Below are 15137 nucleotides of genomic sequence, written 5' to 3'. Positions count from 1 at the left end.
TACTCTTGGTCTCGTCTGCTCAATCCACCGGAGCCTGTCTTCACATGCAGGTAAAGGTAAAGGGACCCCTGACCATTAGGTCCAGTCGTGGCTGACTCTGGGGTTGCAGTGCTCATCTCGCTTTATTGGCCGAGGGAGCCAGCGTACAGCATGTGGCCAGCATGACTAAGCCGCTTCTGGCGAACCAGAGCAGCGCACGGAAATTTACCTTCCTGCCGGAGCGATACCTATTTATCTACTTGCACTTTGATGTGCTTTCGAACTGCTAGGTTGGCAGGAGCAGGGACCGAGCAACGGGAGCTCACCCCATCACGGGGATTCGAACCGCCGACCTTCTGATTGACAAGTCCTAGGCTCTGTGGTTTAACCCACAGCGCCACCCGTGTCCCTTCTCACATGCAGGGGAAGTCCCTAACTCACTAAAGGTTTGAGACCCATTGGCTATCACTAAGGGTTTGAGAGCCATTGACTATCGGAACCGGGGAGGGAGGCAGGGGGGCCGTTGGGATACAGAGAGCCCCCAAAGCTCCTGAGGAGCAGTTCCTCTTCCAGTGGTGAGAAAAGCCACACCTCCAGTGAGGAAGAGAGTGAAGGGGCCAGCCAAATGAAGAGAGGGGGACGCATGCCCCTTCCATCGCCCAGCTTGCGTAGAGGAGTGAAACGCAAGGAGGGGAGGAAGAGACTTGGGGTGCCAAAGCTTTTATGCTGGGGGAGAAGCCAGAAGGGGCCACTCCCAGATTCTGCAAGTGACTAAGACGGACATGAACTTTGTGGATCGGCACTGTAAATAGTTTGCACAATAAAACCTGTAAAAGACAGGTTGGAGTCCTGCCTGGTTACTCACGAGGAACCACCAGCAGCATTTGACAACCCGCCTAGTACGCTTCCCAGCATGCCTCCATTCTGGGAGTTGGTTTGGAGAGAAATTGGTGGCAGCCCTAAGTGGAACCTTTGATGAGCTCATGAAAGCTCCACCCCAGAAAAAATGGACACGCATCCATGGCAAAACCTACTTTTTCACCCTCAGCCCAGTCCCCAAATCCATGCCTAACACTGTTCTTTGGAAAGTTCAGCCCAGCACTAGTTTCACGTACAATGAGCCACCCAGTGTCTCCTTTGGCGAGCATCAATTGGATCCTTGTTTTCATGTTGGTTTTTTTGCATGAAGTTCTCTGTTGCATTTCTGCTCCTTTAGTAAACCACACTCAAGTGAAAACCTTTGCCTTCCATCTCTGTCCCAATTGGGAAAAGAAGCTCTAGTAGCTAATTCCTACTTTCTTTTTTTGGGAGGGAGGGGGTTACCATTATCACCCTCCCTTTTGTGTTCCTCCACCCCTGCCTGGTTATCGAGTGTGACTGTTTAATTTCCGGTTTCATTCTTTTTTGCTTAGAGGAATTATTGATATAAGGCATACCCTGCCCGTTCCTTCAGTTTCTTATCTGTTATTCCATCTTTCGATACAAGTTTGTTAAATACCAGAATACCAATAACCATGTTCACCTGTTGGAAGAGAAACAACAGACAGACACGTTTGTTTGAAAAGCCCAACCATGTCAAAAATCAGAAGCAAAATCATACATTTCAACCTGCTGAATATGCCCAGATATGTCCCAGCCAGCTTAGCATTGCTTAAGAGAGGTTAACAGCAAAATCTGAGTGGCCAGAGGGACTCTGACCTGCACAAGGTTAGAGGGCCCAGGACTGCTAATTTCTTATTTGGTCCTGGAGCCTTTTGCATGATGAACGTTTGGTGTCTGGGAAAGCAGACATTGGAGTCAAACCAATTTTTCAAGAGAGTTCCCAGGAATACAAATTGGAGGGAGGAAACCAGTGTGTGAACATGAAAGATGTCATGTCTCCCTGCTCAAGGATGGCGTTGTCTCCTTGTCAGCATCCCAAACACAAGCCACAGACAGAACTGCTTTAAAGCCCCGTGGGCTCAAAGAGGCCATCAGCTCCCTTTGATCAGGGGTGGAAAAATGTGTCAATTTCAGCTGCTCATTTTTTTTTCCAGTCTCAAATTCAGTCTTCCGTGCCACTTTTGCAAAATTCATCAGTGGGTTAGCATGAATTTCTCTGGATATGCACTTTTTTTGGCAAACAAATTCCTTTAACATAATGCATTTTGTATGTTATTTTCATTAAGGCATGCATTTCAATGCACCCTTCCCCCTAACACGCACATTTTATTTATTTTTTGCACATAGCATTGGGTTCAAGAACTGCAATGCAAACTTTCAGAAAGGAAGGATTGCTGAATATCAAGTTTGCATAGTGGGGAGTTCCGCATCAAAATGTGAGCTGGTCCCCACATCTCACCAGGCAGAGGGCCTTCTCAGTAGTTGCGCCCACCCTGTGGAATGCCCTCCCATCAGATGTCAAGGAAATAAGCAGCTATCTTATTTTTTAAAGACATCTGAAGGCAGCCCTGTTTAGGGAAGTTTTTAATATTTAATGCTATATTGTTTTTAACACTCGATTGGGAGCCGCCCAGAGTGGCTGGGGAAACTCAGCCAGATGGGCGGGGTATAAATAATAATAATAATAATAATAATAATAATAATAATAATAATAATAATTACAGTGGTACCTCAGATTACAGACGCTTCAGGTTACAGACCCCGCTAACCCAGAAATAGTACCTCGGGTTAAGAACTTTGCTTCAGGATCAAAACAGAAATCATGTGGCAGTGGCACAGCGGCAGTGGGAGGCCCATTAGCTAAAGTGGTACCTCAGGTTAAGAACAATTTCAGACTAAGAACGGACCTCCAGAATGAATTAAGTTCTTAACCCGAGGTACCACTGTATTATTATTATACTCTTAATGCCTCTTTTTAATTGCATGTTTTGAAACTGTATTTTAAATTGTTGTAACCTTCCCTGAGATATTAGCATGAAGGGCAGATAATAATAATAATAATAATAATAATAATAATAATAATAATAAATTTTGCAATTTTTATTATTATTCCCTGTTGCATTGTGTATTGCATTTACCTAGACGTAATGAGGAAGAGGGAAAAATAGAGAGGGCATGCTCCAAAGGATGCATGGCTATACTGTTCCTACAATTTCTCTGTTGCTACAACACAGAGATCCTGTGCAAGGTTAGCCCCGCCCCCAGTTGTCCATGACTCCTTGCCAGATCTCTTGTCCCTCAAACAGTGTTTATGCACATTTCAGACAGACTGTCCTGAATTACGTTTTGTTTGTGGATGCCTATTAATCACAGTATATTCAGGGTCCTTTGAACACAGCTAATGCCAGACCTTTGCAACTGCTACATGAAGCAAACCACTCTTAATTCTCCTTTCCCCCTCCCTTAAGTGCCTTCATTCAAATTCACCCAACAATATGGCATTCACACTCTTAATTAATCCAAAACAAATCTCCTGTGGAGAAAGGACCTTAGCTTGGGCACTTTTGCTTTCCTCAAGGAGCAATTTCCTCTTGAAGGTAGAGAGAGAGAGAGTCTCTTTTTAAAAAATAAAAATAAAAGAATAAGTGGTCTTTGGGGGAGTTGGGAGCATAGGGAAGGCACACATAGAAAAAAGAAAAATGTTCGGAATTCGGGGAAAGTACCAAAACGACAGCCGCTGCTGGTCCCACGAAGGCGTAAAGGAGACCTCCTTCCAGAGACAGCCAACAGCTAGAAGAGGAAGAGGGAAAAAACAGACGTCAGAGCAGTGGCGAGACTAGTCTCCAGGCACAGCAGAAACATTGCACAGAAACAACATTAAAAAATGAAGAATATGGGAAGCGGGAGGGGACTGCCCAATGAGACAAGTTGCACGATAAACACTTATATGAATTAGGGTTAGGGAAACCTGTCAATTCTGGGTTCACCCAATTTTCCTTTTCCTTTTCAAATTTTCACATATTCACATTTTATTATTTTGTTAAAAAATAGTCATTGTGAAAATTCATCAGCACTTTAGGGAAAGTTTCTCCTAATATACACACTGTATGCCAGTTTGTCTAAAATATTTATTATTGCATGGTGAGTTCCCGCCCCCCCCCCCAGTGGAAATAAAGACACATGACGCAATTATTAAGGTTAATGGGCTAAATGTGGCCACAACTTTATTGGTTACAGGTGATGAGCGGTATTGGCTTAGGCATTGGACCTAACCAACTATATCTGACTTCAGCACGTATGCTAGAAGTCTGGGAAGGGTTAACGACCAGTAGGGGGAGTCCTGCTGATGCACATCAACTAGGAACTCCCCCAGGGTCACCGATAGAGGGCGTGCCTTAGGCCCTCACCTCCATAGGCTTCGGATAGGGCCACGCCCCCCGGAATCCTTTACCAGACTACCCTTCAATATGTGGGGCAGGTGATGGCGCTTCCTCCCCTCGTCCATCTACAGAGCAATACCAATGCCTAACCGCCAATACCAAGAAAGTTGTCATGATTTGCTATGAGGTAGGTGAAAACCAAGTGGCGGGTGCCAATTTGCCAAGTGGAAAAAATTCCTACCAGGCCCCTCAATGGCGACCAACCGAGGTCCATAGCAAGGTCAAGGAACGAAAACCTTATAGGGCAGGAGGGTGGGGAAAGCAGGAACAGCTGGCAGGTGGCAAAAGAGGGAGATCTCTGGCCGCGTCCTGCTTTAAATAAGGCAGGCCACAGCCCCAGAGCCAGCCGATTGGCTGGCCAGGGGGTGACACGACCGGGGATTCCCCCAATCATGCAGGGGCTGGGCTCCAGCCACTGTGCAAGTGGTGGGAGCGTGAAGCCTGCAACTCCACCTCCTCCTAAGGCGGAAGTGGCTTTAATTAATTTATTGCCCTTATATTCCACATTGTGCTCTAAGGAGCTCGGGGTGGAGCACATGGGTCTCCCTGTCCTCAATTAACCCCCAAAACAACCCTGCAAGGTAGGTTAGGCTGAGAGGCAGTAACTGTCCCTAAAGGCCACCCACTGAGCTGACAGTAAGAGCTGTTCGACAGTGGAATTTGCTGCCAAGGAGTGTGGTGGAGTCTCCTTCTTTGGGGGTCTTTAAGCAGAGGCTTGACAACCATATGTCAGGAGTGCTCTGATGGTGTTTCCTGCTTGGCAGGGGGTTGGACTCAATGGCCCTTGTGGTCTCTTCCAACTCTATGATTCTATGATTCTATGATTCTATGGCCAAGTGGAGATTTGAACCCTGTTCTCCCAGATTTCTGCCTCTCTACACGTTTTCACAAAGCAACTTCCCATAATCAAATGCATTTTGGGGGTATAATATTTTCAGTAACATATGATTGTTTTATTAACACTTTGCAACCGTATATACATTTCTCGTACATGTTACTTTGTAGGGAAACAGCTTTACAAAATTCAGAGACGTGAAAATTGCAACGGTTGCTGGGGTTGGTTTTTTTTTGTTTTTTTGGTTCACGTATTGCTTCATTGAGTATGGATTAAGTAAGTTCACCTTTAAATGCATTTCATTTAATGTTTCATTAAGCAGGATCCTTCTAGCTGCTCTCTGCATATTAAATCCAGGTTTTAAAATATCTGTATGTTCTTTCAAGCACCATTTCTAACCACTCTGGGAGCTGTAGAACTACGAAGGGAATAGGCGCCTCCTATCAACTCTTAGTGGGATGCGGGTGGCGCTGTGGGTTAAACCACAGAGCCTAGGACTTGCCGATCAGAAGGTCGGCGGTTCGAATCCCCGCGATGGGGTGAGCTCCCATTGCTTGGTCCCTGCTCCTGCCAACCTAGCAGTTCGAAAGCACGTCAAAGTGCAAGTAGATAAATAGGTACCGCTCCAGCGGGAAGGTAAACGGCGTTTCCGTGTGCTGCTCTGGTTCGCCAGAAGCGGCTTAGTCATGCTGGCTACATGACCCGGAAGCTGTACGCCGGTTCCCTCGGCCAATAAAGCGAGATGAGCACCACAACCCCAGAGTCGTCCGCGACTGGACCTAATGGTCAGGGGTCCCTTTACCTTTATCAACTCTTAGCATCCTTAGCAACGAATCTGTGGGATTCTTTGTGGAAAGTCAGGACTGTTTAAAGTGGTACGATGCCACTTTAAATGTAGGCCAAAGGAAGAATAGTGATTTTACAGGAACAAGAAAATAGGAAGCTTCTCCATATATAGGAATAATTGGAACTGAGGGATTCTAACTTATTCAGTCCTGCACGATTGTGAATGTGAAGGTTAGAGAGGCAACAGGGAGGCTGCCTTTGTCCAGGAACTGCATGATTAAAAACTGCAACCCCCCATGTTGTGTCAGCAACTTCCAGTTTCTCTTTCCTACAAGTGGTAAAACATCACAACGTCAAGCTGTGTCCTGGCTGTGCTTTGTCGCACCGTTGTGCAGGTCCCCTCTGCAGAACAAACTCTTTCTTGTGACTCTGTGATTAATTCCTGCTGATCCATTGCCAGTCAGGAGCAAACACAAAACCCTCCACTCAGTGAACATCCAATAGCTTGCATCGGAAGTGCAGGTAGATCAAAAACTTCTCCACAGGGAACTTTCAGCTTGAATTTTTGTTGTTGTTCTTGCTGGTCAGCTCATTATTTCCCAGGACTTCTAAAAGCTATTCGCGCGTTCATTATTTCCCAGAACTTTTTTTAAACTATGCACACAGCCCATAGTTCAACTCTGGAATTCGATCCCATGAGATGTAGGGATAGCCACCAACTTGAAGGGCCTTTAACAAGGCTTAGACTAATTCACAGAGGAAAAGGCTTTAAGTGCCTACTAGCCATAAGGTCTACCTCCAAAGTCAGAGGTATTATGCCTCTGAAAAACACTTGCCTGGACTCACAAGTGTGGAGTGCTGTTGCATCCAGGTCCTGGTTGTGGACTTCCCACTGGGGCATCTGATTGGCCACTGTGAGAATAGGATGCTGGAATAGATGGACCATTAGCCTGAAGCAGCAGGCTCTTCATAGAATTGTAGAGTTGGAAGGGACCCTGAGTTGGAAGTCCATCCCTCTGCAAAACAGGAATATGCAGCTATCCCATATGGGGAGCAAACCTGCACCCTTGGTGTTATCAGCATCACACTAAGGAAGAGCTCGGAAACATGGCTTGAGTGAGCTTGAGTGATAAGCAACAGTGAAGAGAAGTGGTTGGGTGTGTGGAGGAGCATAAATGTTGACATCACTGAAGCCCTGCAGACCTTCCAGTGCCCTGACCAGCCAATTCAAAGTGTTGGTGGTGACCTATAAAGCCCTAAATGGCCTCGGTCCAGTATACCTGAAGGAGCGTCTCCACCCCCATCGTTCAGCCCACACACTGAGGTGCAGCTCCGAGGGCCTTCTGGCAGTTCCCTCACTGTGAGAAGCCAAGTTACAGGGAACCAGGCAGAGGGCCTTCTCGGTAGTGGCTCCTGCCCTGTGGAACGCCCTCCCATCTGATGTCAAAGAAATAAGCAACTACCAGACTTTTAGAAGACATCTGAAGGCAGCCCTGTTTATATTGTTTGATGCTTTGTCGTGCTTTTAATATTCTGTTGGGAGCTGCCCAGAGTGGCTGGGGAAACCCAGCCAGATGGGCGGGTTATTATTATTAATAATAATAATAATAATAATAATAATAATAATAATAATTAATTAGTAGTAGTAGTAGTAGTAGTATTGTAGCTCTGCACTTCCCCACACATCCCAAGATATTTCATCAACCTCAGACCTCCCATGGTGAACATACAACCATCTGAACTCATATCAAAATATGCCGATTCCAAATGCACGTGTCAAATAGAGCATTTTTAAATATATCAAAATTCCAGAGGTCAGCTGAGGGTAGACTGCAATATCGTTTTGATCCACACAGTGTTGCATCGGATTGACTCCATTTTCCTTCCTCGCAGATTTAATTTCAGCTGGTTCTCGTCTCTTGTTTTCCTCCGAGCACTGGGGAATCTGCCACCTGGACATCCAGAGTCCCTAAACTCGATTCTGACAATCCTGCTGGGCTGCTCTCTTTGGAGTTCCCCGTGAGCATCTGCTCCTCTTTGCAACCATGCCAACATTTTGCTTTGGGAAGCTGCTGCTAAATCTGGGCTGTCTGCTTGTCACGCCTCACAAAGAATATTTGGGTTCCATAGTGCAGAGACAGATAATACTCTTGCTATGTAAAAGAACATTAAGAAGAGTCTGGATCAGGCCAGTCATGTAGCCCAGCATCCCCATACCTGCGCTCTCTCTCGCTCGCTCTCTGCATAATAGAAAAAGGGAACTTGGAAAGTGAATAAGACTTAACTAAACTATCAATATCATTTGAATCATGTTTCTTGGGATGGGAAGAGGCTGGAACTCCCTGTAGGAATAACTGCCCCACCAAGTCTCAACTAAAAGCCAGAGGAAGACTTAGGACTCTGAAAGAACTTAAAAGGTAAAGGGAGCCCCGACCATTAGGTCCAGTCGTGGCCGACTCTGGGGTTGCGGTGGCCAGCAGGACTAAGCCGCTTCTGGCGAACCAGAGCAGCACACGGAAATGCAGATGAGGTTTCTAAAAAATAATAATCTGCAAACTGATGTGGAAACACAGAGAACCGAATTTGAAATTGGGAAAATGAGAAACCGAAAGAAACCTCAATTGATAGATTCACCCACCGCTGACCATAACCCTGGAATTTGAAAGACTTAAGTCTAACTAGACAACTGAGGAAGGGAAAGCTATCAGATCCCCAGTCTCTCTCATGTGATAATTGATCACATGACACAGTGTGCACACACACTACTTGAATGGCAATGTCCATCAACTTTTGGTGTGTGTGGGCCCTCTCAAATATTGTATTGGGGGGCTGAAGACCCCTCTGTCCCTAGGAATTGGCTCCTATGGCGCTCATCTGAGAGGTGCCAGAACTGTGCTTTGGCATGTTCCTGCTGAAAAAAAGCACTCACTTTCGGACTCAGGAGCTGAGAAGCAAGCAAATATTTCTTCTCCAGCTTGGATTTTAATTGAGGTGAAGAAGAATTTGGGGTCTGCACTGCATGCCTCATCTTTAAGGTGAGTATCATGAATGCCCAAACCTCATAGCCCAGTAATTTGGGGTGATTTGGAGCATCTTCAAGCACCTGCACATTGGAATGGGTTGTTGTCATAGCAGTAATACTACGACCATTTCAAAACTGGTTCACTCAAAGCACCTCAAAGCACAATGACATTTACGTAAGGATATACGAACATAAGAAGATGGATCAGGCCAATAACCCACCCACCTAGTCCTGCATTCTGCTATCATAGTTGCGAACCAGTTGCCTCAATGGGAAACCAGCAAGCAGAAATCCACAAGAGATACCTAATAAACATCAGGAAGGCAGCTACAGTATTGGCATTTAGGCATCTGCTTAAAGGTAAAAAAAGGCAAAGGACCCCTGGACAGTTAAGTCCGGTCAAAGGTGCATATGGGGTTGCAGCGCTCATCTCGATTTCAAGCCGAGGGAGCCGACATTTGTCCACAGACAGCTTTCCGGGTAATGTGGCAGTATGACTAAACTGCTTCTGGCACAACGGAACACTGCGATGGAAACCAGAGCGCACAGAAATGCCATTTACCTTCCCGCCGGAGCGGCACCTAGTTATCTACTCGCACTGGCATGCTTTCAAGCTGTTAGGTTGGCAGAAGCTGGGGCAGAGCAACAGGAGCCCACCCCGTCATGGGGATTCGAACTGCCAACCTTCTGATCGGCAAGACCAAGAGGCTCAGTGGTTTAGACCCCAGTGCCACCTGCATCCTGCTTAAAACTCATCGATTCGCCCAGGCTTTCCCCGAGGGGTGATCCAGCAATGTTGATGTATTGAGCCAATCTGCTGATTTGTGATGCATTTTGTACTCATTTTAGGGATGTAATTTTATTGTTGCTTTTATACCGTTCGCCAGAATATTTTAGGCTGCTCGGTGGTTTGCGGTACAGAGATTTTTGCAAATAAAGAAAGCAAGCAAAAAATGTGTGCCTTGAAATGTGAGTGGAAAGAAGGGAGGAAGGGAAGAAGGAAGGAAGGAAGGAAGGAAGGAAGGAAGGAAGGAAGGAAAGAAGGAAGGAAGGAAGGAAGGAAGGAAGGAAGGAAGGAAGGAAGGAAGGAAGGAAGGAAGGAAACTATTACTCACTAGTTCATGGTGCCGTACCCCTTGGCTTTCGTGAATCCCACAGAGATGGCCACCACCAAGGCAGGTAGACCTAAATGGAATAAAGCAAAACAGGCAAACAGTTATGGTTAGAGTCATTTCCAAATGGCCCTTTGCTTGCCTTGGGGTGAAGGAGACCCAGACTTCTCCCCTAAGACGAAGGCTCCTTTTACTAAGAACATAAGAGATATGCTGGATCCGGCCAATGGCCCAGCTAGTTCAACATCCTGTTCTCACCTTGGACAACCAGGTGACCATGCAATTGGGACCTGGGTACCAGAGCATCTTCCCCACTTTTGATTCTCAGCAACCGCCATCCAGAAACATAGTCAACATAGACAGCAGCCATTGGCAGTCAACCCTCCCCTATCATCCTTGTAACACAGAGAGATAGCAACACTTCCATACAACCAAACAATTGTAGAGTTGGAAGGGACCACAACGGCTGTCCAGTCCAACTTCCTCCAATGCAGGAATCTTCTGCCCAATGATCCTGAGATTAAAGAGCCCCATGCTTTTACTCGCTGAGCTATCCTTCACTTTCCTGCTGGAAAACCCCCGATGATTAAGCTGAGAGTCTTTAGCGGCCAATAGAAAAGGATGATTTGGACCTCTTTGGTCTGATTTTATTTCATTTGCAAGCAAGGAGGAACATGGCCCAAACCCACCTTGGTCTATGAATGAATGTGGCTGATATAGACTCAGGGTAAAGGTAAAGGTAAAGGTACCCCCTGACCATTAGGTCCAGTCGTGGATGACTCTGGGTATGCAGTGCTCATCTCGCTTTATTGGCCGAGGGAGCCAGCGTTTGTCCGCAGACAGCTTCCGGGTCATGTGGCCAGCATGACTAAGCCACTTCTGGCAAACTAGAGCAGCGCACGGAAACGCCATTTTACCTTCCCGCCGGAGTGATACCTATTTATCTACTTGAACTTGACATGCTTTCAAACTGCTAGGTTGGCAGGAGCAGGGACCAAGCAATGGGAGCTCACTTCGTTGTGGGGATTCGAACCGCTGACCTTCTGATCAGCAAGCCCTAGGCTCTGTGGTTCAGACCACAGTGCCACCCGCATACCATATAGACTCAGGTTATTAACCATTATATGTTATAAATAGTTCTACTCACTACCTTCCTTGCAATTACATACCTATGGTTCATATATGTTGGTTTAATTTCACATCTGTATTTATTTGACACTCATCTCTAATTAGGGACGCGGGTGGCGCTGTGGGTAAAACCTCAGTGCCTAGGACTTGCTGATCGTAAGGTCGGTGGTTTGAATCCCTGTGGCGGGGTGAGCTCCCGTCGTTCGGTCCCAACTCCTGCCAACCTAGCAGTTCGAAAGCACCCCTAAGTGCAAGTACATAAATAGGGACCGCTTTATAGCGGGAAGGTAAATGGCGTTTCCGTGTGCGGCGCTGGTGCTGGCTCGCCAGATGCAGCTTCGTCACGCTGGCCACGTGACTCGGAAGTGTCTTCGGACAGCGCCTGCTCCCAGCCTCTTAAGCGAGATGAGAGCGCAACCCTAGAGTCGGTCACGACTGGCCCTGTTGGGCAGGGGTACCTTTACCTTTACATCTCTAATTGTATATGGACTGTGTTTATGGTCACCAGATCCTGTTTGGTAATATTGTATTTTGCAGAATCTTGTATAGTCTCTCTTTTTTAGGAAATTAATAAAACTGCCACAATTTCTTATTAAATTAACATCACGCAAAAAATCATCTCAGGTGCCAAAGGATATGGTAAAGAGGTTCATCTTCAGCATTTGCTGTTTGCTGTACAGTGAAGCCAGACACACCTTTGTGGGGAGAAAATTCTACAACAGAAAATGCCCCCTCTCTTGCTGGACCAACACCCCCCGAACATTTGAGGAAGGTGGAACTACCAAGACAAATGCCAACTTCTAAAGAAGGTAGGTCACTCCCTCTGCTGATCTCAACACCAAGGAAGGTCTGTAGGGATTCCAACACCCCCATTAAGTGACAGAGAATTTTCAAACAAATGTGAGATAAATCTTCAGCATTGCACCAATATTGACAAATATTATTTTTGGGGGTTGTTGTTTAGTCGTGTCCGACTCTTCATGACCCCATGGACCAGAGCATGCCAGGCACGTCTTCCACTGCCACCCGCAGTTTGGTCAAACTCATGTTGGTCACTTGGAGAACACTTTCAAGAACATTTTTCGGGGTAGGGGTGGTGAAATCATTGTTAGTTCATAGCAATGGACAAGGAAGTGCAGTCATGCCTCAGGTTACAGTTGCTTCAGGTTGTGGAAACTTGGAAGTACTGGAACGGGTCACTTCTGGGTTTCAACAGTCACGCATGTGCAGAAGTGCTAAATTGCACTTTGCGGATGCGCAGATGTGCCAAATTGCAAGCCGCACATGTGCAGACGCGCTGCTGCGGGTTGCGGACATGCATCCCGCATGGATCACATTCACAACCCGAGCGTCCACTGTAACAGTCTAAGAAAGGGTACGGGAAGGAGTTGGGGCGAAATCTGTTTCTTCCTTCAAGAAGATTAAAATAATATTAAACCTGGATCCACAGTTTTGCCTGCATTTCATGAGTGGTGAAACTGGGAGGGCAGCCTTTTGCCAAATGTTCTCCAGGGGTAGACTGAAATTTTTCGACAGGAGGGCCTTAGGAATGAAAACTTTCATGCAAGTATCATAAAAAAACTTTCATTTCAGTTCAGTCTTTGCAAATTCTCTTGTTATGGTCACCCATCCTCATTGCTTCTCGCCTGCCCCCTGCAATTTTGCATGAAGGATCCAGTTCTTGCATAAAGGTGTCCTACTTTGAGGGACTTACAAACCACTAACCCCTGTTCTCTGATACTTCTGGCTGTGTATCAGATGGAACTGCCTCTCTCCTCACCTAAGGAGACCTCAGGCATCTCTTAAGCCCCATCCCCTTGAGTCACGCGTGGATCAATCTATCTCGCTGCTAAAGATGGGCAAATCCCATTAGGAGTCAGAGAGACATTGCTTGCCGGGCTGGGCTTAGCATCCCAATGACAAAAGCCCTCACTCATTACAGACGCAATGGGATTTGAGGCAGATTTTCCTCAAGGTGTTAGGCACATTTGAGCCGGTGGCTGCCATGTCCACCGGTCCTTCTTAAGGATAGCGCCACACGTAATTCCCAGCAAGGGAGATGGCTTTAATGGTGTTCCAAGGTGACCTGTCAGTCCAGAAGCAGGAGGCTCTGTTTCTGCTGAGATAGGAAGAGCCTGTGTGAGGCCAAAGAAACGAGCCTGAAAGGAGAGGGGGGAACACACAGGCACACACATCGCAAATCTCGTAGCACTTCAAAGGCAGTTCTTTGTGACGGCACAAGTTTTTGTGGGCTAGGAAATGATGCATCAGGGGAAAAAAGTGGACTCTAGTCCACAAAAGCTTCTGCCACAATGAAGCCGATGGGCTTTAAGGTGCTACATGACTGCTGCAACCAAACAAGGACACATCTGTACCACAGTAAATCCACAACTTGTGCACATTCAGCTTTAGGTGCATGGCCAAACATGTAAAAAAAAGGGGGTGCTGGGGTTCCAGGAAAAAATACTTTGGCAATCCCATCTTCCATTGAGCGCAGTGTGTTTTGACTATACCGGCAACAACTGATTTGCATGGGGTGATGTTCCTGACCCCCCACATGTGTGGGTGGACTGTGCATAAGACTGCCCCACCCTGACCTGCCCCATCCCACCCCCTTTTCTGTCTACTTCTGGGTTGCCACAATGGGCGCATGCGCAGTGGTGCATCTATTGGATGCGTGTCAATTGGCCATTGCCTGCACACGATTTTGGCTTTGGGAGCAATCAATGGAGTGTACCCCCCACATAAGTTGTGGGCTTACTGTATAGATCTATAGCCCTAAGATACCATTTAGTTTTCCCCGAAGAATCCTGGGAGCTATACTTTGTTGAGAATGCTCTATCCTCTGTTTGTATGTCCCCCTCTGTTGTGTATGTGTGCTTGCCTGCCTGCCTGCCTGCCTGCCTGCCTGCCTGCCTGGTGAACGCACCTGTGATCTGCACATGTGTGTAGTGGCTGACTGCACAGAGATGCCACACACATGCAGTTGGCCTCTGTGAGACCAAGATGCTGGACTTGATGGGACACCAGCTTGATCCAGCAGGGCTCTCCTTATGGTTTCAAGATGTATGGGACTAGTGGAGGTGGTTCCCCACTTTATGGAATTTCCCTTGGGGGTGCAACAAAGTCTGAACCTGAGCATTTTGGGGAGACCCTATCAAGATCTTCCCTCCATTCTTCCTTTCTTCAATTGGAACACAACTTAATTTAAGTTCATAGCACAGAATACAACATCTCAGTAGATGCAAGGCTATAAGTATGGCCACCTAAGTCAAGCCCTCAGAATGGGGATGCAATGGTTCTTTCAAGCACCATTTCTAACCACTCTGGGAGCTGTAGAACTACGAAGGGAATAGGCGCCTCCTATCAACTCTTAGTGGGATGCAGGTGGCGCTGTGGGTTAAACCACAGAGCCTAGGGCTTGCTGATCAGAAGGTTGGCTGTTCGAATCCCTGTGACAGGGTGAGCTCCCGTTGCTCAGTCCCTGCTCCTGTCAACCTAGCAGTTTGAAAGCACGTCAAAGTGTAAGTAGATAAATAGGTACCATTCCAGTTGGAAGGTAAACGCCATTTCCACGTGCTGCTCTGGTTCTCCAGAAGTGGCTTAGTCATGCTGGCCACATGACCCGGAAGCTGTACGCCAGCTCCCTCGGCCAGTAAAGCGAGATGAGCGCCGCAACCCCAGAGTCGTCCATGACTGGACCTAACGGTCAGGGGTCCCTTTACCTTTACCTAAGTCAGGCCCTCAGAATGGGGGTGGATGGAATGGAAGATCAAACAAATGTCTATCACTTTCTCAAAGATGCTCGCTGAATCATAGAGTCAGAGGGGACCAAGAAGATCATTCTAGCCAGCCCCCTGCAGTGCAGGAATATGCAGCTGTCCCATAAAGGAATTGAACCTGAGAGTTAGGTGTTATCAGCTCTAACTAACTGAGCCATCCTCAAATATTCT

At 46.8% G+C, this 15137-nt stretch overlaps 1 protein-coding gene across 5 annotated transcripts in view; it reads right to left on the bottom strand.

Annotated features, from left to right (window-relative positions):
* ADGRB1 (adhesion G protein-coupled receptor B1) overlaps positions 1–15137 on the bottom strand; it is a 421483-nt gene that overhangs the window by 43985 nt on the left and 362361 nt on the right. For all 5 annotated transcript variants that reach the window (XM_079984142.1, XM_079984141.1, XM_079984145.1 and 2 more), the window contains exons 22-24: positions 10060–10129; positions 3585–3651; positions 1416–1501 (exon numbers count right to left, since the gene is read on the bottom strand). In XM_079984142.1, coding sequence (XP_079840268.1) covers positions 1416–1501; positions 3585–3651; positions 10060–10129 — 223 coding nt within the window. The remainder of the gene's footprint in view (positions 1–1415; positions 1502–3584; positions 3652–10059; positions 10130–15137) is intronic.

The sequence above is a fragment of the Podarcis cretensis genome (assembly GCF_951804945.1).
Source record: "Podarcis cretensis genome assembly, chromosome: 7".
NCBI classification, from domain to species: domain Eukaryota; kingdom Metazoa; phylum Chordata; class Lepidosauria; order Squamata; family Lacertidae; genus Podarcis; species Podarcis cretensis.
The sequence above is the reverse complement of the archived record's forward strand: the minus strand, read 5'-3'. Positions and strand labels throughout refer to the sequence as shown.